This window comes from Dermacentor andersoni, chromosome 4 (genome assembly GCF_023375885.2).
Source record: "Dermacentor andersoni chromosome 4, qqDerAnde1_hic_scaffold, whole genome shotgun sequence".
NCBI classification, from domain to species: Eukaryota; Metazoa; Arthropoda; class Arachnida; order Ixodida; family Ixodidae; genus Dermacentor; species Dermacentor andersoni.
The window spans coordinates 55,341,127-55,369,094 of record NC_092817.1 but is presented as its reverse complement, the minus strand read 5'-3'; the positions used below and the strand labels follow the sequence as shown (position 1 = coordinate 55,369,094).

At 45.6% G+C, this 27,968-nt stretch overlaps 2 protein-coding genes across 3 annotated transcripts in view; one reads left to right on the top strand and one right to left on the bottom strand.

Moving 5' to 3' along the window:
- The window catches only part of LOC126537187 (gamma-aminobutyric acid receptor subunit beta-like), a 34,949-nt gene extending 25,492 nt beyond the window's left edge, over positions 1-9,457 (top strand). Inside the window, exons 8-9 of the mRNA XM_050184375.3 lie at positions 191-450; positions 3,342-9,457. Of these exons, the coding sequence (XP_050040332.1) occupies positions 191-450; positions 3,342-3,740 (659 nt within the window). The 3' untranslated portion in view covers positions 3,741-9,457. The remainder of the gene's footprint in view (positions 1-190; positions 451-3,341) is intronic.
- Positions 9,458-12,427: 2,970 nt separating this feature from the next.
- Positions 12,428-27,968, bottom strand: part of Rdl (Resistant to dieldrin) — a 229,627-nt gene continuing 214,086 nt past the window's right edge. For both annotated transcript variants that reach the window (XM_055073792.1, XM_050184372.2), the window contains exon 10: positions 12,428-24,527. In XM_055073792.1, the coding sequence (XP_054929767.1) occupies positions 24,273-24,527 (255 nt within the window). In that variant the 3' untranslated portion in view covers positions 12,428-24,272. The remainder of the gene's footprint in view (positions 24,528-27,968) is intronic.

Genomic DNA, 27,968 nt, shown 5'->3' with positions numbered 1-27,968 from the left:
AGATACATCGCCCGGCCGACCGCAAGAATAGTGGCTGAACTTGGACAAGAATGTCTTGCATTGAAAGAACTGCTAGATCCTGCCATGCGCTTTGAACATATATCGTGTTAAGCAATAATTACCACAGCACTTTGACCAAATGGTTACCTGTTCTCTGCCTCATGTTCTTTTATTGTCATCATCTAATCAGGCATAACGACGGTGCTGACCATGACTACCATCAGCACGGGAGTGCGGTCCTCACTACCGCGGATCTCGTACGTCAAGGCCATCGACATCTACCTGGTCATGTGCTTCGTGTTCGTGTTCGCCGCACTGCTCGAGTACGCGGCCGTCAATTACACCTACTGGGGAGCGCGGGCCAAGAAGAAAACGAAAAGCAAGGATACCAAGATTCCGCCACCACCCCACCACCCTTCTGCCGCACCGCAGGGGGATTCCCCTTATCCGGTGAGCACGCTGTCTGTAATCCTTCGCTTCACACAAACTGCAATCTGCTCTGCAGGAAACGGAGCACGCTTGTCCCATTACATTGTGCCGCCACCAGCACACTTGGCAAATCTTCGTCAGCGTGCGCTTGTGCTGTCCAGTTAAGGTTAAGGTTGATGTACGTTTCTCCTAACCAAGCAGTGCCTTCTCGGCAAATTACCTCTATGCTGCCTTCGGTGTAGCCTAGTCAACTATTGCAGTGAGCGATGGGCCACTCGCGACCATAACGCATGCCTTCGTTTTGCATACTGCTCAGGCTCGTCTAGTAAAGGGCGGTGTTGCTGATTAAGCAAAATATGGAAGCAAAACTTAAGCAGTGAAGACCAGACCACCTGCAACGCATTCTTGGATTAAAGTTGTCGTGAATCCGCGGTCTGTGGCAGTCAGCGCAAACATACTTGTGAGTGCTACACTCGAGCTTTTCTAGGCATTTGGGAGGGCTGTAACTCGCTATGTACTCGAGTGCTTCGTTTTAGAGAGGTCTTGCAAACATGAACGTTCGTCAGAAGTCTACTAGGGAGTCTAAGCGAACCGGTAGTATCTGCGAGAGAGACTGGCATGGCAGCTTAGGTGGCATGGGAATGCTGGGCAGCGTCTACGAAAGATCGAATAAGAATTATCGGCGTTCTCATGGTGGAAGTTCCTGTCATAAATTTTCAGAAAGCAATAAGGACTTTTAGACATAATCACTCAGGTTCTGCGCATACTTTGTCCCTGGACTTAATCCAACAGAACAATTAAATTAGTTTGGTTGGTTATTTGATCAGTTTGGGTCGTCTTGTTTCGAAAGTGCCCTTTGAACCCTAAAACCTGACCAATCTGTACTCCGAAATCTAGTGTTTGACGAAAACACTCGTTCGGTGTTATTTATACTCAAAAGCAAAATGGATGCCGACCACTAGCAAATAATAGCAAGGCGTGAACAATGCCCTGGTATGGGTGCCGGAACGTCTCGTTAATTTTTATGTTTGTAGTCGGCGTCTATTTTACTTTTGACTCTAATCTACACTCTGTTTCGCAAAGAACTGGCACTGAAGTGGGAGCTACAAGAACTTTCCTTATTTTAGATTCCTCTAGATAGATAGATAGATAGATAGATAGATAGATAGATAGATAGATAGATAGATAGATAGATAGATAGATAGATAGATAGATAGATAGATAGATAGATAGATAGATAGATAGATAGATAGATAGATAGATAGATAGATAGATAGATAGATAGATAGATAGATAGATAGATAGATAGATAGATAGATAGATAGATAGATAGATAGATAGATAGATAGATAGATAGATAGATAGATAGATAGATAGATAGATAGATAGATAGATAGATAGATAGATAGATAGATAGATAGATAGATAGATAGATAGATAGATAGATAGATAGATAGATAGATAGATAGATAGATAGATAGATAGATAGATAGATAGATAGATAGATAGATAGATAGATAGATAGATAGATAGATAGATAGATAGATAGATAGATAGATAGATAGATAGATAGATAGATAGATAGATAGATAGATAGATAGATAGATAGATAGATAGATAGATAGATAGATAGATAGATAGATAGATAGATAGATAGATAGATAGATAGATAGATAGATAGATAGATAGATAGATAGATAGATAGATAGATAGATAGATAGATAGATAGATAGATAGATAGATAGATAGATAGATAGATAGATAGATAGATAGATAGATAGATAGATAGATAGATAGATAGATAGATAGATAGATAGATAGATAGATAGATAGATAGATAGATAGATAGATAGATAGATAGATAGATAGATAGATAGATAGATAGATAGATAGATAGATAGATAGATAGATAGATAGATAGATAGATAGATAGATAGATAGATAGATAGATAGATAGATAGATAGATAGACTCCCCTGGAGAATGTGCCGAAGACTGTATAATCGTCGGCTTGTCATTTTCGACCTCTCTCGAATGCTCCCATATGGGACTCTTTGCTCGGGTAGTTACAACGGATCGCTCAAAATGGATTCGAATGGTTCCGTCGGCACGATCGTATCAGAAGGAAAGCGCTCCAAAGCAGACCAAATTTCAGAGGAGCTTTGATAATTAATTCAGATGTGGTACCGCCACGTTGGCAAGTCACGCCTTTTCGTGGTAATGTTCAGCGGACGCTTTGTGGTGAAGCTCTTGCAGAAGTTATTCGTCAGCGTTAGTTTACAGCGTTATACTCGATATCCTGCGTGTGTTTGTAGAGTTCGTCTTTCCAAGCTTGAAATCTCCTGAAATATCGAATAAATATATGGAGACGTGTTGAGGATTCTTACGGGACACGTAACTTGTGTCTTCACGTATTTTGGTTCTATAAGGTTCTGTGTGTCTGTCCCGGCTACAGCCTACGGAGGCGATGCCTCGCGGCAGTCTTAGCTCGCTTCGATCAAAGGCCATTATTGTAGAAAACAATTTTGAAATCGGTACCTCCTCAGGCATCGCAGCTTAAGGCGACGAACGTATTTCTACATCCTTTAAGAACAACAAACTTGCACAATCGACTTCAGCCCTAATTGCTGTTCATTGAGCTGCGCGTGATGCAGCGCTGTGACAGTGTGCGGTGACGGTGGTTGTCTGTGACCATGCTTTTCAAGTCTCTATATCTCTCTGTATCTTATCTTTCTACCTCCCGCTCCCCCATTTCCCCAGTGTAGGGTAGCAAATCTGATTTTCCCCCTTCTGGTCAACCTCTCTACTCGCTTCCTTTAGTCTGTCTCTCTCTTTTGTGACTCTGAATTCAAATACTGACGAGCATCATCACTGCATTCTCCGTCTCTCACCTCCTTCGCACTTTCGTTTCAGAACAACGAAGAGATCATCGAACTGCACGACGTTCGGCTGTCCCCAATCCTTGGCATGCGCAAGCGGCATCGGCCTCTGTCGGCGCCCGGCAGCGACAGCGAGCTGAAGTTCCCACCGTCGCTCCGCATAACGGGCCGCTTCCCGTACAATTCCCGCACGCTGCCGGCAGGCGCTTGCTACCGAGGCGCCGGTCTGCGAGCCGGGACGGACTACGGTGGTGGCGGCGGCTTCGCGCGAAGGCCGCGGGTCTTCCAGACGCTGCGGCGCGGGGCAAGCGCCATCAGGGCCTCCATGCCGCGCATCAAGGACGTCAACAAGATCGACAAGTACTCGAGGGTCATCTTCCCCATCTCGTACCTCGTGTTCAACGCCGTCTACTGGTGTTTCTACCTCATGTGACTTGGCGCCTGCGATATGCGCTGCCGGGCCCCACGTACTGTGCGAAAAGGGGGGAAACACCCACTCCCAACATTCGTCGACGTCTCGCCGCTTTGGCGTCGGCGAAGTGGTGGATAATACGTTTCGGTGATGGCTTAGGTGCGGTACGTTTTACGTGTAGGCGAATGAATCTAGCCGCACTTGAAGCAACACTTGCGCTAACGCAAGGACACACCCAGAGCAGTGGTCCAAGTTGAATCGACGAGTTAGCTACCTTTCCATCGTATTTTCTCTGTTGTATTCTATCTTACGATTTGTAGTGGCTTCGGTACGATTAACGTCAAACTTATCACTAATAATATGACGTCGTCGCGCAGTCATTATGATAACGAGCTTTCTAGTACTTCTCACCAACATACTCTTTTTCACACAAGACTTGTAAACAAGTTTGCTTTGCACGCTCTGATTTTGCTACAAGTTGATGGGAAGAGTCCAAGGACCCATATCTAAACGAAGGCTAAGCCACACAAATGTCAAATTAATATTCATTGTGTTAATAGAGTGCTGTGCAAACTTGCTTTCATAGGCAACGATTTCAACGGTTGGCTGCCTTTCAGAAAAGGTTAACCGGTGAATTGAATGAGTGTTTATAATCTGTTAGACGAAGTCCTTACCTAGAAGTTGCATGGCGCAGACGACACTTGTTTCACGCCGTTCATTGCCGACAGCCGGAAGGCCTTAATGCATCGGGCTGGAGGAGACATGGCTTCATTATGAGTCGAGCATCCGTCTACCCCTAAGGAGCAGGAAAGGCCGGTGTGTACGTGCTTAGCAGTGGTTTACTACTTCGTTACAACACGCACCAATCATGAGCAATAACTGTTGAAGTTTTCAAAAAGGGGTGAATTCCAGTGGCATATTCGAAGACCTCCCGGTGGTAGTTTTACTGCTCCTTGCGGAGCAAGTCTTTTCTATTGGGAGATTGAGAGTGCCTCCCGTATCTATCATTGGCGGATTGGAAGCAGCTTCGTCGCTAGATCCACTTCACGGAGCAGCGCTCTCTACTCCGCAAAAAATTGACGGAGTCGACCGGAAATCGCTTAATGTCAGCCCATCTGCAGGCAATGTACCGCTATGGCGCGCACGCCCGTGAGTGCGAATTGCGGTCTCTCTGAAGAAATGAGTCGTGCTTCGCATCGTCAACTTGCGCTTTTACTGCTTTCGGAGAGCGATGATTCATTTAGCTCAAGTTCCAAGTTGACCAGCGGGGACTCAACCGACGAAGAAGTTTCGGAAGCTAGTTTACTTAAGCAAGCTTTCGACATCATGTTTCGGCCGCCGGTTAAGAGACTGAACGTTATAAGACAACGTGGTTGGCCAGTATTCGGACGAAAAGGTAACGCCGGCTCCTTTTAGGAAGTTCGTACGCACTTTAGGAGCCTTTACTTTTGTTAATGGAATGCAATTTCGAAGGCACTTCAGGCTGTCTCGATGTGTTGCCACAAAACTGATCGCATGCGTCTTCGATGCTTCCGACGCACAATCGCAGCGGACGAGAAAAGCAGACTTACATTCGGTGCGACTTCTATTAGAGCGCAGGAGGCTAAAAAGAAACGCGAAGCTTCTGAACACAACGCGCGATCGAGTTCGAGCCGGAAAGGCCGAAAACGTCGAAAAACGCGCGGAATGCTGGACGCTTTTGGAAGCGGATGCGCGCTAGAGCCCCCTGATAATTACTCTCGCGCAAGTACACATCTTCCAATCGCACATTTCATTCTTTTGCCTTCCACCGTAGCTGAATGCTCCGGCGCAGAGTTCGTCGGCCACTCCGAATCTGCCATTGGAATTTACCATAAGAAACAATTCTCGCTATTATAGATACGTTTCCCGAGGTGAATCGTTGCAAAGTTCGAGAAACAAAAATCGTCTTCAAGATAATGCAGCTACGTCATGAGCACGCAAACATGGAGGTAGTGACGTAATAGAATATAGACTTGTTGATAATTATTTATCGGTGGTTTTTCTTTATTCGACTGTCGTTTCACCATGTGAAAGTTTGTTCACCAATGCACATAATGCGGTGTGTACAGCCGCACAACGTAAAGAACGAAGCAAAGGAGGAGGCTTAAGCGGCAAAGCCAATGACTCAGTGAGAACTTTGCCGATTCGCATATACGCAGTGGGAACTTATTCTCTCTTTGCCAGGATTCACTCCTTCAATGATAAAGAAAATTCAGTGAGGAGATTCGTTGGCTCCAGCTTTCTATTTATTTTTTGAGGTAATGACATTTTCTGGCTGAAATAACGAAAGGTCGAAGTTATCGTTGAATTGAAGATGGACATAGACACTGCCTTAACGCTAAACGCTGGTTAAATGCGGCTTGTGCTGCACTTTCCGAAAACTTCTTGCGGAGTTGCTTACTCCGCTGTTTCACATTGTTCTCGCGGTTTTCAGCAGAAGCAGATGTATACATAAAAGAAGAAATTCGATAATTTATCCCCACCGATTTCGTGCAGTTCATGGAAATCTACAGGTTGCGTTGGACAATCTGCACGGAGGGTGAGAATGAGGTTTCCTCCGTTGTACATGGTACAAAACAAGTGCAAGCTCCACGTCACAGAGAAAGATGCACAGACTGGACGCGCACTGCGTCTGGTTGTTTCCTCTTTCTTTGCGTCGTGTATTTTTGCGCTTGTTTTCGTAACATGAACAACATGCACGAACTTGCCCAGGTTACACTCCCACCGAACGTAATTTCTTCCGTTGCCCACCTCTGGTCGTCATAGGTGTGCGATGTCGTCCGAGTCGAAGCTTCACGAAAGGATCAGCGGAGCACAATGAGCGAGCGGCTGCCCCTCCCTCGAGCGGGCAGCTTAATGTCGTTACTGATCGGTCGACAGTCCCTAAGCTTTAGCGCACTGTACGAATTTAGTGTGACGGAGTGTGGTGTTACTATACTACTATTTCAGTTAAAGTATACGCTATACAGTACGGGTACACTGCTAGAGGTCGTACACTCTTAAGAGAATCAAAGAACTCGCATTATTATAACAAAAACTGGCTAACGTTTTCTGTGCTCCTCAGCTCGGCGGGAACAAAATGCTTCTTATTTCGAAGACAAAAGGAGAGTGCACTGTGATGTACCATGCGCGGCCCCAGTTGGGACGAAATAGATTCAAATGATACCGAGTATTTTTTGCCGAGAATAATAGAAGGGTATTATGAAATGTTAACGTCAGCATTAAGTCTTCCATTTGTAAGTTATATAAGCAAAGCAAAGTGCCGCATGTGGTCTAGTAGTCTAATCATCAGTCATAGCCACAGAAATCAAAAGTAATCGAATCATTGCGGTCAGTTTAAGAAGCAGTTTTTAGTGCAGGTTCAGTGAAAATTGTCATCCGGGTATGAAAATGCAAAGTGTGTAACAGCAAATTCGTAATACTTTAAATGTGTTAACCATTTGAACAGCCTTTTTCGTTCAGTAAACCTCAGAAGTGGCAAGAGAGAGCAGAATTCATGCGCCAGCACAAACGTAGTATGAGGAAAAAACAAGCTCACAAACTAATCTAAGAGTGAGACACTGATGAAACTGCTGCGTTGTCCGGAAGTAGACGAGGAAAACCGGCCTGATTTTATTAAACAGCTGTGAGCTTCCCGGTCACTTTATTCACTGTGCCGAAATAGTCAAGGTAACTTTCCACCTTCAGGGGTTCTGGTGACATAGGTCGGTCTACAGGCTTGTCTCTGAAACGGAGTAGTTAGACCGACTTCCGGACCTTCATCCCTTAGACAACGTTAACTCCCTGCACTTTCGTGACTCTACGCGGCCGTAACGACGTCTGCAAGTCTTCCTTCTTTAGTGTTGCTATGCTGGATTGTCAGTTTCAAACTATGCTGTCGAGCAGTCGCGGCAACGTCACCCATTTGCTTTGCCTTCACTAAGCATTCGTCGTTGAGCCCCGCCACTCGGGCAACAACAAACAGTCGTCGTGTGACTCTTGGCCTCTGAGACCTAGCGAACTCGAAGACCCGAACTCGAAGGCCAAGTGCACGCCGCTTAGCCTCCGAGATAAGATGCCCTAACGCGATCTTACTGGCACGTCGCGCATGACTGGTTTTCTGCCACGTGGTGGCAGGCACAGAGGATTTTGCTAAAACTTAGTTTTGCCCGAGGGTGCCTGCGGTGATGAAAGTGAGTGACGCGTGGCGCGGCAGTTGACAAATTAACACCAGTACCTAGGAGCGGTGGTGTTTTACTTTTTCTTTCTGCCCACTGCGAACAGTACCGGATATCGGTTTTTCAGGCAGCGTTGGTAGTGCGTCACATTTTCTTACAAATTTCATCTCACTATTGTTGCGTAGCGCTGTGTAGGCTAGAGCTCGCGCACCGGTACCAGCTCATCGAGGGTCGAGCTCCCAATGCTGTTTAAGATTAACAACCGTTCGTAACTAGTCTGCGCCTCGGCTATCATTTAGTGGATTATGACACTTTTATCTGTGCGCACTGGTGAATATTGTTGGGCAGTTGGCGGGTCATGACGCCCAGGCAGGGCTACCTTACATTAATTAACACAAAGTAAACTGACACATGTAATGCTTATATGAAATCATCTACAGTAGCTTTATTAAAGTACTTATGAACTGTATTTATTTTATCGGCAATCCAAGAACTGCCGTAGTAAAATTTTCATAGACTATTTATATATGCATAGCCTAAAATGTCTATAGATAGTCTGCATAAACTAAGAGGGTGTAAATGTTCCTCAGTTGGTGTACATCGACAGTTGGCAGTCTATCGGTTTGTTAGCCTACGAGCCTTATAAACATTTCTCGAAGATGTCTCTCATGCATGTATATTTGCGGTGGTAAATCTACAGAAAGGCAAAACAATTCAAAAAATATTTATGCATGTTCTAAAGACTCTAAATATGACGTTGTCAAAAAAAAAGTAAAAAAAAAAAGACAACCCACCAGAACGGTAAGCAATGTCATCTTATCACTGCTATCTTTGAGCTTCACCGCTGCTTGAGTGTCTAGTGAAGCATTTCTCACGGGCGATGATGAACTGCGCATAACTCTGGACATGTGACATTGTGAAGCCTGCCCCTGATCAGCTGGCGTAAAATCGAGCTTCTATAACGTTAGACAGCCTTTCTCAGTTTGCAAATTCCAAACTCAGTAAAATAAACACGCCAACGCTTATCTAGTGCAGTCGTTATATACAAAAAATAAAAAATCACCAGTCATGACTATAAACTTCGAATCTGCTGCAGGTTTCACCAGTTACAGCCTCAATGTCATGTTTGTATGTCATTGTGCTATTGTCCTAACTACCCGTATATATTTTTTTGTCTAAAATTGCCTTCTAAGAGGGCCGCTGACAACTTTAGGAAGGAACGCTGACCTATGCGAACAAAATTAATACGAGGCAAGACAGTGTTTAGACCAAACTTTTGGGCTAACTTTTTTTCTATGCAGCTCCATTTCCAACTGCTGTTTGTAAATGTTTTCAGCCGATAGATACCACAAGCAACATTGTTCTCGCATCTCAAGATATATATATGAAAACGCAGAAGTCATGTCAATGCTTATGGGTCCGAATCGTTATGATTTTTTTTTCTCTCTCTTTGTGTCATTGACAAAGTATGAGAACGCAGTAGCGCCTGTTCACAAACGTGATTGTTTTCATTACAAAAGTGTCATGAATTAATAAAGATGATTTATATTTCGCCACAAACTTTCTCCTTTTATCGGTGCAACCGTTGTCCTTGGTCCCAATACGCGCGACAAATCTAGACCTATATCGGCAAAATTCTTCTTACGATTGAACTGTTCGAGTGAGTAGAAACCAATTGCTACGTTGTTCAAATAACTGGCGAAGGTGGCAGATGGTTCAATGGCAAATATCTCTTACGAACAAAAAGCTTTCCGAATTCGGTCCTTGGTGTCTAGCCAGTGACATGATCAACGATCGAGTCAAACAGACTCGAAAGCACAGTGAATACACGTAAAAGATAATTATTGCAAGTATTTGACGGATAATCAAGGCGTAATACATAGTACCATAATAGCGGGAACAAAAGTAAAGTGAATTACGGGGTTTCACATCCCGAAGCCTGCACACCGGGTTATGAGGTACGCCATAGGGGACGGCCTCGAAATAATTTGCCCCCCTAAATCATCCCCTGCCGGTTGTTTGGAGACCAACACAACTCAGTGAGCGTACTACCCTGGATGGGCACAGGGTGAAGCTACAATGAATGTCATACTGTACTCAATGAACCGCTTGATAAGATGCAAACAAGTTGATAGGTTTACGATCAACTGCCTATTGTTTCATTGTCATCAACGATCTTAGAGACCGCAAAATTTCTTTTCGTGATGCCGTTTCTCAAGAAACATTATTATAGTATCCCGCTGTTGTTAATTAAATGTAGGATTGTCATTAGCCTGTAAAAGTGAAGTCAACTGGGGAGAGCACTTATTTTCTTGAGAAAGGGTTGGGAATTACTCTAACATAGTGCCCATGTATATACCGCGAGGAGTATATACAGGAAAACTACTCTGAAAGTTTGCCAAGTTTTAAAAATGATAACTAGCCACGGGATTTCAGAAACTAGCTAGAAAAGTAGCCAGTTGACTGCAGGTTCCAAAGAAAATTTACAGAAAATAGCCAAACAGGTGCCATGGGAAATTGCGTAAGAAAAACAATACGATCGTCAAGTCTGAAAATGCCCCTTTGGAACGCTTCCATTCAGCGCCACTTGAATTAGATTAAAGATGTTTCTTGCGACACGAGGCACGCTTTCTTTGTGCAACGGACAAAACCTATTCAAGAGAAACCCTCTTAGATTAGAGCTTGTAGGACGTGAGAGTTTGTTACTGGTTAGAAAATTAGAAAGTGAACACGTTAGTTTTAAGCACAACGATTACAACTACCGCTCAACGCGGTCGCTAACAAAACTAAGTAATCGATGACAGATGAAAATACCGTTCAGTGCCTAGAAAAATTTCTTGAATTGTGCACACAACAATCTCGTTGCTACAAGTGTTCAGGTAAGTATAGTTTCGCTTGCTTTAGCAATCATTTCTCGAGTGTTAACAAATTATGGATAGATAATATTATTTTATAAGAATTTTTTGAAGTACCAGAACGCATTGAGAAACGACTAGGGAAACAATTTTAATTATGGACACGACGACCAGGCCGTTGCTAGTGTTCAATTAGAGATGGAGCCGTTTAGCAATAATTTCCGAAGAGATAACAAATCCAGAATTGGCAATGTTCCGGAGTCACCATCCCAAACTTAATCCTCAATAAGGTGGAAGTTGCATCGTCCAGTTTAAACAAGTAAGCACGGTGACGATGGTCGTTGCACGTTCTTTATGCTATTAGAGGCATTGCACAGGAAAGTATGCCATTCGAGAATTGTAATTTACCTCCTTTATTCCAATTTTTTTTTATGACAGAATGTTGGTTTTAAATGTAGACAAAGTGCACCAGAGTAGCCGACCTTAAACATTTTCCACCACGAGCCTTCAAAAGCAGTCAATTTCGTGGGAAAAACCCAAGAATGACTCTGACGCCACTAGCGAAGACATCTTGCGGCGGTTTGCACAGCCAAAGAAATCAATGTGTCCTAGAACGTCCACAGATGGCGCTGTAATCCTACAGTACTATATTTTCAGCGCAGAAATACAATCCCGCAATATGCATATATAGGTTTCAATGAAGAAAGAAAAGATCAGAAGAATAGTTAGAATGCTAGACTGCGACAGGTGTAGTAAAACTTGACTAGATCAAGCAGGCTAGATTCTTTGTCGGCGCAGTCCTATTTCAAGAGGGGCGCGAATTAAGATGATCATCATCGAGAACAAAAGTGACCTTGCCCTTCCACAGATGGCGTTGTAAACCTGCTAAGAGTAGAGAGCCTGCATTAACAGCGGGAATTTTCCTGACGGCGTTTAATGATGCTGAGCTGAAGACGAAGCGCAAATTCTGTGGGAATACGCTATGACGTTATGGCTTATGGTATTGACAGAGAGAAGCGGAATCCATGAGAATCAATAAATGAGGAGAAATAGGCCTTCAAAATTCCAGGCGCAAAGTAATCACTAAAGATCTCGCAGGCCACATCGACGTGGACATTGCCCATGGCGAAAAAGTTGTATTTGTCAATTTTGCCTTTCGTTTTCAGTTCTCAGACTTAGCATAACTGTAAATTCTAACTTAGAGACGTCAACGTTCATTCCTAATGTAAATTAAATCTCGCACAAACGTTAAGGTGCTCGATCAATAGATATAGCTAAAGCAGCACTGGTATCGCAGAGTCATGTATGGATCTCTGAGGCCGAGCGACACTCCCCCTTGTCCTTTTTCCGTTGCTTCCACTCCTTCATACCTGGGGGCCTCAAATTGGATTGGATTGGATTGGAGAAACTTTATTTATGCCTGCAGTTGGGCGCTCGCGCGCCCCGACGAGGGCCTACGTCATCCTCGAAGTTGCCGTTACTCGGCGCGGGTGGCCTCAAAGATTTTTTTCACGCGGACGCGTTCTCTGATGATTTCGGAGGCATCAGCGGAGCGAAGCCAGTTCAATCAGCAGATGGTAGATGGCGCGGACTTACCGTATTCGTTGCATCTCCGTTTTGCTTCGGACAGTTACGTGACGTAGGTTGTTTCTTTCGTTGTATATTATACATGTCATCGGTTTGTTTTGCTTTATTTTGTAATAATTGCATAACTTCTACATGAGATGAATACACATCGCAGAAAGGCAATCTTGTGGAGCACACAGGGGCCAGGGCCGTATTTTGTAAAAACCCACTTCATTTCTGGTCATTTCTTGTCACCCGTGGCGTTGAATTGCCTAAATTGGTGATAATGGTAGCGCGACATCGTGCAGGCCAACAAACACGGGTGAAAATAATGTAGAAATAAAAAATGAAGTGCTATCAAATACGGCTCCAGGTAAAATAGCTGCACAAGTAAGAATGAATAACATGTCATACTACCGTAACCGCGTCATCAAGCACTTCAACACGTCTCAGATATTGACATCCTGATCTACGTAAAGAGCTCGCAGCTGCCTAACTAGACAAAATGAAAGAAAAGGGTGAAAAAGAAAGATACCATCGCGTTCCTCAGCTGGGAACTGTACTTACAAGAATAACATGGTGAGCCGTAATTTTTCACGTTATCTTTTCTAGGTCAACAACTTACCAATGCTGCTTCGTACAGAATCGTAGGCCGACCTTATCACAACGAATGAGTGAAAAAAATCATTATCTTTTTTTCGTGAAGCCTATGATAAGATTTAAACGGCAAGAAATTCTACAGAATACCAGACAGAACAGAGCAACCTTTTAAATTTATACAGGTTATATCTCTGATTTCACAAGCAGTCATGCTCACTCTTAGCAGTCAAATCTAAAAAAAAAAGAAGCGTTCAACCAGAAACCGACAATCACGGTATAATGAAAAATAGAAGTAATCAGGCGTCAGCACGGTCAGTCGTGTAATCAGCGTTTTATTTCAGCACTCTCGTATCAAACATATTCGCCTAAAACAGCTTAGTTGAACAAAGGTGTATTTCCCTAAGTGGTAAGAAACTTGAGCCATTGTACGCGTGACAAAGAAGTCCAGTGAAGAGCCGCAAGAAAGATAGGCTTCTTTTTTTTTCTTCCTAAGTAGTAGTGCGGCAACTTCGTGTATATCAGAAGACTGAACACCAAAATACCTGGGCTATGTAGTGCTTTCAAACAGAACGTGAAATGATCACAATGCTTGAGCCCGTAAACACAAGTACAAGATAAAAGGAAAAAAAAAAAGAAGCAGATGCAAGTCCGAACAGTGCTATTCCAGTAACCTGCTAAACGTTGGATGAAATGAACAGCCTAACATGTCAATAAACGACGCTTATTAGGTTCTCAACTTCGACTTCACTCGCATATTGTTTCCTTCCGGGATCTTCTTGACTGCAGGTGGGAAAAAAACCCCGACGCGGCATTTGTTTTGCGAGCCGGCAATGGCAATCTCTGTCTATTCACATTGCCTTCAAAAACTTGCTGACGACGCCCAATGCCCTAGTTGGCTCTTAAAGTATGCATTAACAAAGAACGTCCTGCTATATGCACTCACCTATGCCTACGCTGGCGGAGGAGACAGCCTGTGTGCGCCCGAGTTTTTCAGGCCTGCAGTCAAACGCAGCATCTCATCTCAACACTGGACCGGCTTGGAATAAGCGGTCAACGAACAATCGTCCATTGCTGACATGGCGCGATACATTTTTTTTGTTCGATTGGCAACAACTGGAGGAAACGTAGCCTTTAAATGCCTGCACTGACGTCTCGCTCTCCTAAAGAGTAGAGGCGTGAGTAACGACGCTCAAGAAACACGCTAATCAAGCACCGACACATTATCTTGTGCTGTGGGTAACAGTGCTAAAAAGACTAGGTTATATGATTTGTTTCTCTTTTCAAATGGTTCTCGTATGTGTCAACTGATTTTCGCAAAGAGTTACTCTAAAGCCAGAGGGAGAGAGAGATAAGACTCACTGAAGTGCGTGCTGAGATCATAGCGACAGAATTCAACGAGTTCGAGCTTTTGACACGACAAAGACGTGGAACGTAATAGCAAAAACGGTAGCCAGTGCTGTGTGCGGAAGTATACCATTAAACAGTGAGAACGGCGCAAGAGTTCATTGGTAAGGTGAACATTAGGTGCGAGGGGAAACCCCGATAGAAACACCCCGAAACTTCTTAAGTACTTTATAATAAACAAAGGTCTTATTGCCATCAAGAAGTATTCGTGAACCGTAAATAAGATAGCTACGACAAAAATGAACCAACGAGCGCAATCATATCGTTGAAGAAGTAGTAGAAGGCCTGAGCGCACATTAACAGCATATATGGGGAGAAAATTTCACTTCCCCGCTGTTCTGAATGAACTCGAGCTTTTACAACTGCAGCACCATTTCTGTGAGTGGCTTGTGTTTTATAAGTTGAAAGTGAAGATGACGATACAGACTAACAAACTGAGACACTTCGGCAATGAAAGAACGTCACGAGCATTTCACGTATAGCACAGAAAAAAATAACTCAGTGTGACAAGAAGAGCAAATAGGCTCCGATGACAGCAAATATGCGTCAAACAACAAAACGTGACAGCATAACACAGACACGTGTCCCGCATTCCGAAAACCTGTTTTAAAGCCGGAAGCACCCAAGAAACACTCTTGTCTACTATTCAAATCCTACGTACATGGTATTCGGCCAACAGTCACGCCATCATAACACTGAAGAAAAGCTCTCAGACAAACGGGGACATTGTCCTCACCTCGGCTCGTGTATAACAGAGAAGACAGAAGAGCCACTGAAAGAGGAGGAAACAGAGTGAACCGGAACGTATACACTGCGCGTAACAATTCACCACGGAACAGGAAACGGCTTTGGCTGCGCAACAGTCTTGTAGAGAAACATGTTTTCCAGGCCGCTCCGCTTCCTACGACGGAAGGGAGCGCAATGCTACACAAGACGAGAACAAAAACAAACAAAAAAACAACGTTGCACCCCAATGAAAGACACACACTCGTCATAGGGCTGCTGTTGGGTGAACAGTACGTCGTCAAAGACGCGGCATGGCTAAGTTCACTATGTGGAACGTAACTGCAGCAGCTCCACCGTGGTTACAAAGCGCTAACGGGAGGACGAGTTTCTCTACTCGATTACTCAAGTGCAGAACTGCGCAGCAAATTGTGCTCTTTCTCTCTCTCCAATTCTCCGTCTCTCCCTCCATCATTGTTTCCCTCTTCATCCTTTCTCCTCCTCTGTTTGTACGAGTCAGAATACAGATGGAACCAGCGAAGCAACCGGTGCGACTAGACGGGGCACAAATCTGAGCAAATACTTCTGTCGCGGAGAGCGCCGCCCCACGTAGGGGGCGCCACTCACGGTCACGATATTCGGGAAGAAAGGGTGTCTAAGTGCACGCGAGAGAGAGAGAAAAAGAGTTTGGGACGGGTGTGCCGACGGGGAGAGACGAGGCGGAGGTCGAGGGGGGGTCCGCGACACAAGCACATACACGAGACAGAAAGCTGCGAGCGACGGGTGTGAGGTGGCGGGAAGCTCGCTGGCTTCGAGATTATCTCACATCACGACGAACCACGTCCGCGTGTGGCGTCGTATTTCTACAGGGCGGCTAGACCGCGCAAGCACGCGACTCGGCACAAGACAGGGAGCGCTAAGCGTCTATGGGGCCGTGGTCAGCCGTTCTAAGCAATGCTCTCTGCGTTTCGGATAAAAGATGCTTCTTTTTTTTTAAAAAAGAAAGACTATAATAGAAAGCTAAGAAGGAAGAGGCGCCGGTTTAGGGGACTGAGGCGCACCTCCCGACAGCGTGGCGCCGGACGTGGGGAGGGCGCCCTCTGGTGGTGCGGCTGGCCGGGCGACGACGCCAGGGGGCAGCGCCGCCCGGCTTTGGAAAGTTTGGACCGGGCTCGCTGGAAGACGCAAGGACACAACGGCGGGAGAGGTTCTAAAGAGTGCGTCTCATGCACATCGGTGTGTAGTGGAATCTCTATGTACATCGGATGTCTCTTGCGCCCCGTGTGGCCGTCATGCCTAGAGAGAATTCGCCATGCACTTTGTCATGCACTTATAAAAAGGAGCACTAGGCCTAACACAGTAATGTTTGTGATTATATACACGAAGTTTGTAAGCACTTATGTACATAAAATGGGAATTAGAGAGAATCGGCTGTTTCCGCTGTGTTGCGTGTGTATGTCTCTCCCTGCTTATCTGTGTGTTTATGTATGTATATATATATATAATATATTTATATCCTCTCTGTTTCTCTGTGGGTACTTGTCTTGCCTCAGATGGTGGCGCCTCCGAGTGAGGCGACGGGATTGACTCTCTGAAAACGTCGGTAAAACTGCGTTACGCATACTGTACTGCTGGCTGGCCTGAACTGAGCTACGCGGGGGGGTAAATAGTTCGGGGGAGCAAAAAGAAAAGAAAAGGTCTGCAAGACTCGAGGCGGTGTACGACAGCCCAGCGAGATCACACGCGTATGCGTGAAGCTGATCGAGGGTTCTACTCTACCGCGGCGTCCACCCGAACGCGCACACCGCGGCAACGTACGACGCCTCGCTCAGCGCGACGCGCCAGGGATTGATGCGCGAGGACCTGACGCGGGGACGCTCCTAAAAATGGCGGGAGACCTGCTACAGGTTTACATAAGCAGGAGCGCGCGACAGATACCCGAGACCAAAACCTATCGGCGAGGTCGCAGGTTGGCGACCCGAAGGACACAGCCTCCAGACCTGCAGACGCACTCCGTGTGAATTTGCCGGAGCGAAACTCCTACAGCTGGGCGCTTCTTTGATTCCACAACCTGCCGTTACAGAGGCAGGAGTGCTCGACGCGGTAACGCGCCTGTTACGCACATAAATGTGCAAGGGGCGGTGGGGGGGTGATGTGGGTGCGGCGCAATGCGTTTCGCGATGTCGCGACTCGAGTTTTTTTTTTTTTTTTTTGCGTCACTGCCCGCAGCGCCTCGATCCAAAGAAGAAGAAGAGAAAAAACAACAACCAAAAAGAAGATGACAACTCTGAAAACGCAAGACCACCGAGCGAAAGGAGCGTGCCCCGAAATGTGGCACTCGGTATAGCATAGCAAGTGCGACGTTCCGTCGCCAACTAAGTCGACGAAATTCGAACGGAAGCTCTCGGTGCGGCATTCGAAAACTCGGCCCTGTACGCGTTGGGAAGGAAATCCGTCGTCATCATCGACAACCACCCACGTGACGTTCCTGTATAACGCAACACGCGTTTGAAAAGAAAGAAAAAAGATTAATGTAATCGCAAATGTTTTGGGGGAGCTCAGTAGAGACGTAAGCACACGTTCGTCGTTTTCGCGTTTTTTTTTATTTGTTTCTTTGCGTGATGGTGGTCGCATACCCGAACTCGAGGGAAGAAGAGACACGCTTTCGCCAAGGCCAGTACAGCGGAAGTGTTTTGTTGTTTGCAGACTACCCATGACGTCGTTCAGCGCAGGCATGCTCAAATGGCAACGCTTGTTCACGGAAAGTGCGTTTCGGGTTTTCCCCTAGAAATTCAATAGACTTCATTTGCCGGAACGTACTCCAGCGATGCCTCGAAGCCACGTAATAACACGGCTAACTCACCTTATGTCGAATTAGGTTGTGCGGGAATATATGAGATGGAAACGTTGACGTCGCTGGCGTTTCTTGGTCGTTTGAGCAATGAACCAGTGCCCCCGTTAGCTGGTGGTGGCAAAGGTGTAAGAGACGCGACTTCACTCCTGATCCACCATACATTGCATGGCCTCAGTCCCAGAGAGTCAGCTGTTGATGCAGTGTACAACTCGCTGCTTCAACGCTTGCTTTTGCGGCCGTGTCTGTGCACGTTGGTATCCGGGAGTTCCGCACTACCACCTCTTTGTCGCGGCTTCTGAGTCTTCCCATTTCTCTCAGTCGTCATATTATTTTTTTTGGGGGGGAGGGGTGATGGGTACTTACTTCCGTTTGTGATTTCTTTTACGGAGACAAAAAGAAAGAAAGAGCGAGAAAGGTGGAGCGGAAAGAGTTTCCCGGCCGGGGTAAGCGAGAGAGAGCGTAGTTGGCATGCACACGTTTAACAGATACTCGTGTCTACGTAAACATTCGCGAAAAATAATTCAGGTACATTGCGCTGGCATATCAGAGGATATCTATATCTATTACATTGGAGTTCATAAAAGGGCGCCAGAGTTTAATAAGCAACAATAGTCTGGCCCGTGGAGAAGAGTTCGCCTTTAAGGAAACATAAGATGGAAAGAACTCAATGTGAAACAACTTTATTTGTTTCGTTACACAGGCTGCTCTTACACCTTACTAGCTGGTCGATTCGGTTTGATGCACCACCCTGTCCAACCAAACGAGTATTGCTGGCCTTCGCTTTAAGATGAAAATACAAACATGAAATGAAAGAAAAAAAAGCACGGTGAATTGTTTTGCCGCTATTTTTTTAATACAACGTTGCATGTATTGACTTGTCTAAAAAAAGAAAAAAAGAAAAGAAAGCGTAGAAATGTGAGCCCCTGCACGAATCGGTCACGTGCATACCTGGTCTCGAAAGCTGATAGTTGTGATTAGTGGAGATACGAATAAAGCAAGGTATGCACAAGTTTCAACACACGTGAATTCACTGCGTCACTCGATGCCTGCCAGAGTTAATGTAGATATTAGATGCATTAAATTCATCTGCCTAAAAATAGGTTACTGTTTCGCTTTCTCGGGTCCAACCCACAAGCATTTTGTTCAGCGAATAAAAAATCTGTCGTGGTCGATGCAAGGATCTGGGCTCACTAACGAACATTTTTGTTTAGATGGTTTCGCCAAGTTTTCGACAAAGCGTATTAAATGGAGAGACAATTCATTGTGATTTTAATATTAACACGAGTATTGAGAACACGACTCGGATTCTTTGCATCAATTGAGCCGGGTAAATCTCCAGGAAATCTAGTACTGTGCGGGAGCGAAGCTTTATAATAGTTTGCACAGTTCCGGGCATTCAGTGAAGTACCAAATTGGCCATGATAAGAGAGCAGCAACCGAAAGCACGCGTTATCAAACTTTCTCAATGAAAAAACAAAAATATAAGATCACTCAAGAAAGCACATCTACCGAGGGATCGCACTATAGGGATATTCACACACGCCGTCGTAGGCTGACGCGCTGTGTTTACTTTTTTTTTCTTTGTCTCCTCTGAAGTTACAACATGACACTGTCATCAGAAACCATCATTTCATGAACAAGACGTACACAGAAATTTATCAGTCATTCGCACACTCACACGCCTAACAATGGGGGAGAGAGACTCGCACTCATGACAAAGCGAACCCGGTGACACCGAGGCGACCTCCATACGAGTGCTCGAAACAGCACAGCTTCCAGTTACTCCTGGTACGGGCGGAGGACAGACGTTATACACGACCTTGGATCATTTATATATGGACAGGGACACCGCGCGAGCCGGCAAACACCAAGAGATAAATCTCGCTACAGCGAACGTTCCGAGCGGTCAAAAATCCGTTGAAGGGAAAACCAAGGGCAAGAGAATTCGTTGGAAAGCAGGTTTCGTATAATATCGTTGCAACGATAACATGTACTATACGTTTAGACCGATCAGCTTGCAGATAGAAGTGTTTTTCAGTTTGTGCGAATCCAAGGTGACGTTTAGACAGCATGAAGAACGACAGTCTTTAGTAAAGTGTTACTGTATACGACGGTACGGATTCCTTCAAACACGATCCAGCCGTTGCCTTAGTTTTATTTCTCATCCGGAACCCGGGTTTAGTATGCTTCTAAGCATGCGAGTGAATGTCTTAGCTTCCCGCTAGCAAAATCTAAACATTTATTCTCAATGTAGATTGCTTTCAGACCAACTGCTTGCATTTGAATAAAATAACTATTACTGGGATATCATTAGCCTCTGTCCAGAATTACCTGCGATTGCTAAAGGTGGAAACGTGTCCGTAAAACTCTAGTTTGCAACAAGGAGTGCAGTATTGGAGAAGTAGAAAAGAAATTCACGTATCTAGGCTGACTAACGAGACAGTTGGCCAGAGAGATGTTGCCTGCTGTAATTCGCTGCAAGAGGAGCCGAACGTAGTCGTATACAAACACCTTAAACTCCTACTCAGCACTGTGACGTTTCTGCGATGTTTTATGTACAAGATGACTAATTTCTTTTCCTCGAACATAGAGTGCTTAAAAGTTCTCATCTGCGGAAACTAGCGTGCAGAAATTCAACGAGGACTTTCGACGACCTTGGTGCCCAGTTAAACATTTAATTCTTTTTGCAGGAATAAATATTCTAAAGCTGAGCTTATATTTGCCTTTACCTGCCAAGCCAACACCGCACCGTCCTTCTATGGTATATAATAAACCCAGCATTATCAGCACCAATTGCAGGCTGAAATCCCCATGCGCAACTAACAAAACTCTCTTCCTGCAGCGCGCAGGATGCAAGATGAAGTCACTAGAGTTTTGGAAAGTCTCTCCGCGGATACGTGTATATATATATTGCGCCTTGTAAAAAGATAAACGAAAAAGTAGGAACTAGAGGTTATTAACCGGTTCCTTGTGTTTCCTGGTGCAGGCACACTATCGACGGACCTGTACAAAAGAGCATCGCATTGACCCAAAGTAAGGTAACGGACTATAGCGCTCACGCAGCGACAAACAGGGTGTCATGTGCCATTTAACTTCCACCACAAACACGACATCGACGATTATCACCGAGGGTACAGCTCCGAGCGGCGGCAGCACGAGAATGTGCGTCGGCCGGCTTTCGCAACAAGCAACGAACGCGCCGCAGCCACGCGCGGTACCCGCCTCGGGTGAGGGGCGGTTTCCCGAAACAGCGAAGCCGGCTCAGTCGAACAGGTCACATTGAGTACGCAAATGGCCCGTCAGTGAGGCATCATTCTTGTGTAAAACACCACTACACGAGAGAGAGAGACGTGCTCTCTCGCTAAAAGGACGGCATCTACTCCTACGACCCGCGCGGAGGTGCGACGATACGCAGTGACAGCCGGGAGGGGGCGCTTCCTGGACTTCGCGTCGCAAAGTCAGTGAGGAGAACCGAAATTTGGGCGAGGTGGTTCGTGTTCACGGTTGGTGATGACAGTAAAGAAAAAAAAAAACGAAAAAAAAACGAGGCCGTAGAAAAGCCGACGACAGACTGAGCGCCACCTCTGTCATCCTGCTTTCGTGTTTATCGCCTGAATTTCTAGGGACGCGTTTCTTGCGCAGTCGCTAACCACAAATTCTCATTCTTTTCTTTTCTTTCCGTTACACTTCAATGTTTATTTTAATTTTTTTTGGAGTTGTACAAGTGATTTCTCTTTAGTCATATCGAAAGGTTTCGGTAGAGGGTGCTATTCAAATTTTTTGACATGTGGAATTGAATCGGGTTTGCATTTTAAGCCAATTAGACAGGGCGCAAGTGCTCCGCCAGCCAATCAGAGCTGAAAAAAATGGGGAGTTTTGCATTATATGGCAGACCTTGGCACTGACCAGAATAGCACTCAGAAGCGCACGGGGAGAGAGAATATAACGCAAGTGTGATGAGCAATCCCAAAGATCGTCTCGAATCGCGGCCAATAGTGCCAAGGAGAGCGCCACATTACGTTACCTGCACGACTCAGAGTGGTCTGGTACAGCGCTCCACACCATAGCTTCTATGCTCACGCACCACCATACGCTTCGCTGGCACATATCTTTTCTTCACTCATGCCATCCTGAAACTAAAGAGGGATCAACGTCGGACACGAATTAAACGAGAACCGCTTCATTCGAGAAGGGACGACAAATGATGGCGCGTTTTTCTTAATGAATTATACACCTGCTCAAAAAGGACACAAGGAACGAGGGGGTTCACAACCGACGCACAAGAATATACACACTCGATGTAGAATCGCGTATAGCATATAATGTTTATTATTTTTTTTTCTGAACGCACGAAGCCGTCTTTTCTGCAAGATCGCCTTCCTTTTTTTTTATTACCCGTGATGGGTTCCGAACAGTGGCGTGAAAGCATTGACTACGACATTACTTTACAACAATGATGAAGAAGGGGTAACGAGATGAAAAGTACGTGGGATGCCTGCGGTATAGTAACACGTGCGGTGGGTGAGGGGGATGAGGAGGAGGCGCAGCAAGTTACATACGCGAGTAAATCAAAAGAGAGAGCTAGAGATGGACGCCGTGGTAACAACCTCAGCACAAGGAACTGCCTTGCAGCTGACGATGTCAACAGAGAAGAACGTTCAGGTAGTGCAACAGACACGGTGTAGTTTAGGGACTTCCGGCCATGCAGTATGTGATATTCTTCACGAGTAATGAGAGAAGGATGTCTTCTCTCTATACATTCTAGCCATGACTGTTCTTCGTTCTCTGCTGCCGTTTGCTTTCTGTGGGCAAGGTTTCAACGACCCCATAAAAATTGCGCAAGCTAGTCATTCACTATTGCCCCTTAAGTATCGTTCGATTCTTTCAAGATATTGGACCATGAACAAGCGTTGTCATTCGCGCTTCGCGGACACACGACGTCATGGAACAGTCCTCTGCTTCATTCCAGTGCAGTGTTGACGCGCGGCTTCACGCTCGAAACGTGAACACGGAATCACATCGTACACGGGAATTCGGACTCTCCCTCCAATTCTGGCCATTGTTAACCAATCAGCGTGTAGCAGTCCGTCTTGATTTCTTTTTTTTTTAGTTTTCTGGTTCATTTTTTCCTGTTGCGTGTTTCGTTTCGGGGACAATAGTCTGCTCGCGTGCAGCGAGTAATGCGATCGCTATTGCTATGCGGTCGCTTATTTAGGATTCGACTCATGAGTGTACTTTTCTTCTGTCTGTCTTTCCCTTTTTTTCTGTTCCTCGGTTTCGAAGAAAACAAACTCCCCAATTGTAAAGCAGATGCGATAAAAAAATAAGAAACGAAAAGTAGTAAGCGGAGTACGACACGTGTCTGCCTTTCCCGGCTATACTCTCGACAACGGTGCTTTGGCCGTAGAGCCAGCATTGGCAAAGCGCACCTCGAAGTCGTGCAGACACCACGCGGAAGCCGAGGATAAGGCAGTGCACGCAGTGAACTAAAAGAGAGAACACTCAAACAAAGGCGATTTTGGTGGGCCCAGCCAGCGCCGCTTAGGCGCACGAGCACCGCTGCGCGTAGCCGCCGTGACGCAACTCTCGTGGACGGACAATGTTACGGTCATCACCCTGACAATACGTGGCGCCCAGTGCCGAATTATATGTTTCGACATTGGGGGGCAATATTCACTCAGAACCTAAAGTTGGATTGTGGCTGGCGCTCTTACTCGAAGCATCGTCGTCGACGAGCGAGTAAGTCGCTATAAGCTCATGGGCAATAATGATTGATGTCTGGGCTTCAAACACAGCGTACTGTATAATACGCCTAACCTTCCGGGTGCGTAAAGCTTTTTTTTTTCTTTCTCTTTTCTTTCATTTTTTTTTTCGTCCACCAAAGTAGCTTCTAGGCGCGAGAGACCCCTCAAAGCACAGTCGAGCGCGCTCGTCACAGCGCGAGTCAGAGTACGTCGTCGAGAAAACAGACGACGTCTATGACGCCCACCGGCGAGAGTGACGTCACGTGCAAAAGAAAGTGAGGCTGCACTACTCAAGACAGAGAGAGACGCGCTGGGCCTGCGCCTCTGCCGCGCTGGCTGGGCTCCCCGGGGGCCCGAAGCCTTCGGAATCGCCACACGGGTGGGGTGGTGGCCGAATTTTGTTAACCGTTTTGGTGCTGTTTTTAGCTTCATATACTGCGACGTTTCGCGGCTGGTTGGTGATCCGGGGGGCCATGTTTGCTGCTGCTGCCACTTCTCCCACACTTCGCAGAAGAGGGGAGGAGCAGGACGAGCGGCGACCTATTTTCTCTCTCGGATGAGGAGAACCGTGCGCGCGCACGCGCATGATCACCGCCGACGGCAGCGCCGTGCAGCGGGCGAGGCGCGCACTAGTCGTCGCCGACGTCGTCCGGCAGAACGTCGCTGATGTGCAGGTAAATGATCCAGTACATGAGGTTGAAACAGACGAAGCAAACGGGGAACACCACTCGGGAGTACTTGTCGATATCGGAAGGGCTGACGCCAAATAATTTGTTGGGGTTCTTGCAAAACGCTGCCTCGATGTCCGGCGCGCCGTTGACGGTGTTCTCCAGAGTCGAGGATTTGCTGAATCCTTTGGGGTCAACCATTTTGAGACGTACTTCCTACGGGGCGGACCCAGATTTGAGGGGAAAGGTGAGGGATGTTTGAAGGCAAGGGAGCAACCGGGGTTAGGGTCAGAAAGCAGCAAGAAGGCGGATGAAATAATAACAACAATTTCAACAAAAGTTGTGTGTGGATAAGAGAACGGATAAAACGAAAGTCAACGAAGAGAAACAAATACGATTGGTTGGGAGAAGGGGAGAGAGAAAGAAAAAGCGAGAGTAAGAGAATTAGTAAACGGCACCAGTATCACAGAAGCCAGACGGCTAGTCACATCCTCCAACTAGCTTGCTTGCCACACCTGTGTAGACACCATTTCATATAATGTTTAAAACCATGCATAGGAAATACTTTTTGTCATGTCGCAACAAAGAAAGGTTGCCATTGCAAACTGATTCTTTAAAAAAATGTTATTGTGACCAATTCTCTGAAATTTCGCCTTCAGGGCAATCAATATATGAGCAACCTTTCTTAAGCAAGTCTATTTGAGTTTTACAAAAAGCAAGTGGACTAAGCAGTTTCTGGAAATTTTTGAAATCTTGACTTTTTATTCGCACTCTAACATTGCGTTCCATTGCAGGAGGGTGTATTACTGGGAGACACTATTGTGAAACAAAAAAATAAAGAAAGAAAAACACAGCATAGGGCAGTTAGCAGATAGAATATGGAACAGCACGCCACCAGCACAGCTTCAAACACTTGCAGAGACATGCGACAGCAGTAGCGTGTTTAAGAAGCATGAATGATAAAGCTGCTTGCTCTGCAGTGCGTCCCGCTCGGCCGGGAAGAAAGCTGTAGAACATGTGCCAAGAACATTCGCTCAGACGTCGACGCAGAAAAAATTGATAACGATAGCGTATGGACTGGATAAGCGCGACATTGCTTAACCACGTTGGCGGCCCCTAGACACAGTTACTGAAACCCTTGCAACAGTTGTCGCAAGCATTGACAAACCTAGCGACGCGACGATGGACACCCAGTGTATTTTGGCTATAGACTCACATTTGAGTATACGCAGCGCAAATGAGGAATGTTGCAGAACATGTCGAACATGGAATATCTGGATTTGTTCACTGTCGTACCACGCACTCAGAAATCGAAGAGTGCGCTAAGAAATTTAATAAGCATGACATGCGCATTTTACAGACGCATAAAAAACTTTCTGTAGCACAGGTGCTGCGAAAAGAGCTGAAAAGACAGAAGAATAAAGCAAATACCATCGTAGCCCGGGCGTGTACGTCAATATCAAAGTGCGCGCTAGACGTCTCCATACTCCAATTTACAATGTACAATTTTCGCACGACGAACACGCTAATATACATCTCTTTTTCGTGTCGCCTACGGCTTCCTTTCTTTTTGCCGAACAGTATGTCACAGTTTCAAGCTGTGGGCGAAGGTTGCGAGGAAAAATAGATTTATTGTTTTCCCACAGCTCCCGTGCTGCAGTAATTTCTGCGAGATGCACTTTTAGTTACTCATTGCATATTCTTGAACATATTGTAGCGTATTCATCAAAATATTTCCTAGATTAGAACTGTTCATTAGAACAGACGCCAGGCAATAGAACGAGGTTGGACGCGTTTATTTCTTAATCCCCTTCTCCCCGCGTAGAGCAGCGAACGGGACGCGCGTCGGTTTGACTTTTCTACCTTTCCTTCCTTTTTGTTCTCCTCCTCCTCCTTGCTGTAAAAGGAGTAGGCCGGCCAATGGCAGAATGAGATGACGGACGAAAAGCTCGTCGAATTTGGCCCCTGAAGTGTGCCAGCACGTAGAAATCACTGCAGCATGTCATCCCGTTTGTTCCTTGTTATCTGTCGACGCGATTGAAGCCGACTAGACTGAACACATACTTACAAACGTGTTTGTCGTATCACTCGAAGCGTGTGTTATAGGCGCGCCGCCATGTCGAATCATAATATTCAGTGTTTGTTGATTCGACCCGATGCTCCCTTTGCGAGGGAGGTATACAGTGCGCAATGAAGCGTCGAATTTCGCAATACCGGAATGACGACTACGAAAGTCCAAGCAAATATCGGAGACGCTTGGTCGCCTACGAATATATTCTGGAAAGAACGTGAAAAACAAAACGAAAAGAAAACGCCGGCTACTACAATGACCTTGGGATTCGCTTGGCACTGGCGAAAAGCAATACGTTCTTCAAGTGGGATGTACAGATGCATGCTACACTTCTTTCGCGCTTCAATTGTCTCTCTTCCTCACACACGTTTCTTTTATTTGTTTGGCTCAGCATCACATTGTTTCTTTAGACGTATTGTGCTTTCAGTCGTATCGCATGCGTATTCCGCTCGCCAGTATGGAATGCAACACGACACTTCTGGAACAAGAAGCCAGTTCGTAATCATGCATGTGCATTCGTTTCGTCGCTACCCGGCTTGTTTTCTCGCATCGCTGCCGGTTCGGCTTTCTCACATGCGCTGCGCAAACCTCTGAGAGAAACCTGCTTGGTTTTTCTCTGCAATCTCGTTCCTGCCCCGCTCCACATGGCGTTTCCTTGTTTTCTTTTCAAACAAAAGTGGAAAGGACGTACTAGCTGCTTTCGAATTCATGAGCTTCGCAATTTAGTGAGTCAACGCCATGCAATTTGACACGGCGTGTATACTTTGCAGCTACGAGACAACATTACCAGCAGCAACAACAACAAAAAAAAAAAAAAAGAAAGAAAGAAAGAAAGAGCAGTGCACTTTCCTGCAAAACAGTACATGTTGCAAACACCGAGAACAGACTTGCGCATTTCCATCTCTACGTTAAAGCCCTATTCGTAACTCGGTCCACCGGTTCTACGCGCAGAAGAGTGTTCGCACGAGCATCCTAGTTTCCTCTAGAGAGCTGTCACATTCACCGGAAAAAATAAAAATAAGAAAGAGAAAGAACGAAAGAAAGAAAAGAAAAAAGAAAAGAAAGACTTTTTTTTCATGTCAGCACAGTTCCTACACTCAGCTGATCGTAATGAATCTCAGTTACCCTACGCAGCTCCCACTGGCACTGAATATTCTTTTTTTTTTTTTTTGCTACACGAGAAACACAAAACTCGGCTACGCAAGTAGCTTCAGGAATATGGCTTTTCTGAGTACTAATGCTGAGCGATGCAACACGTGTTCCGTAGACAGACGACAGGAAACAACTTTGCAGTTTTCCACACTTTAACGTTGCTGCGAATTTTGCCGAAGAGTGAAAAACCAGCCACCTAATTATGCTTGCACGCAAGTGCGCGACAACTTCTTCACTAAGTAATTATTTTATTCGCTTTAAGATTTCGCCTAATCATTAATACAGCTTCGGCCTGGTCGTATACCAAGGCAAAGTATTTTATTAGCGCAAGAAAGTCCTTGCGCTATTGAAATTATTTAGCTTCGGCCAAGCTAACATGCAATTTATGTGTGACTTCGAGTTCAGGAACAAGCAATGCACGTACATTTAATCGT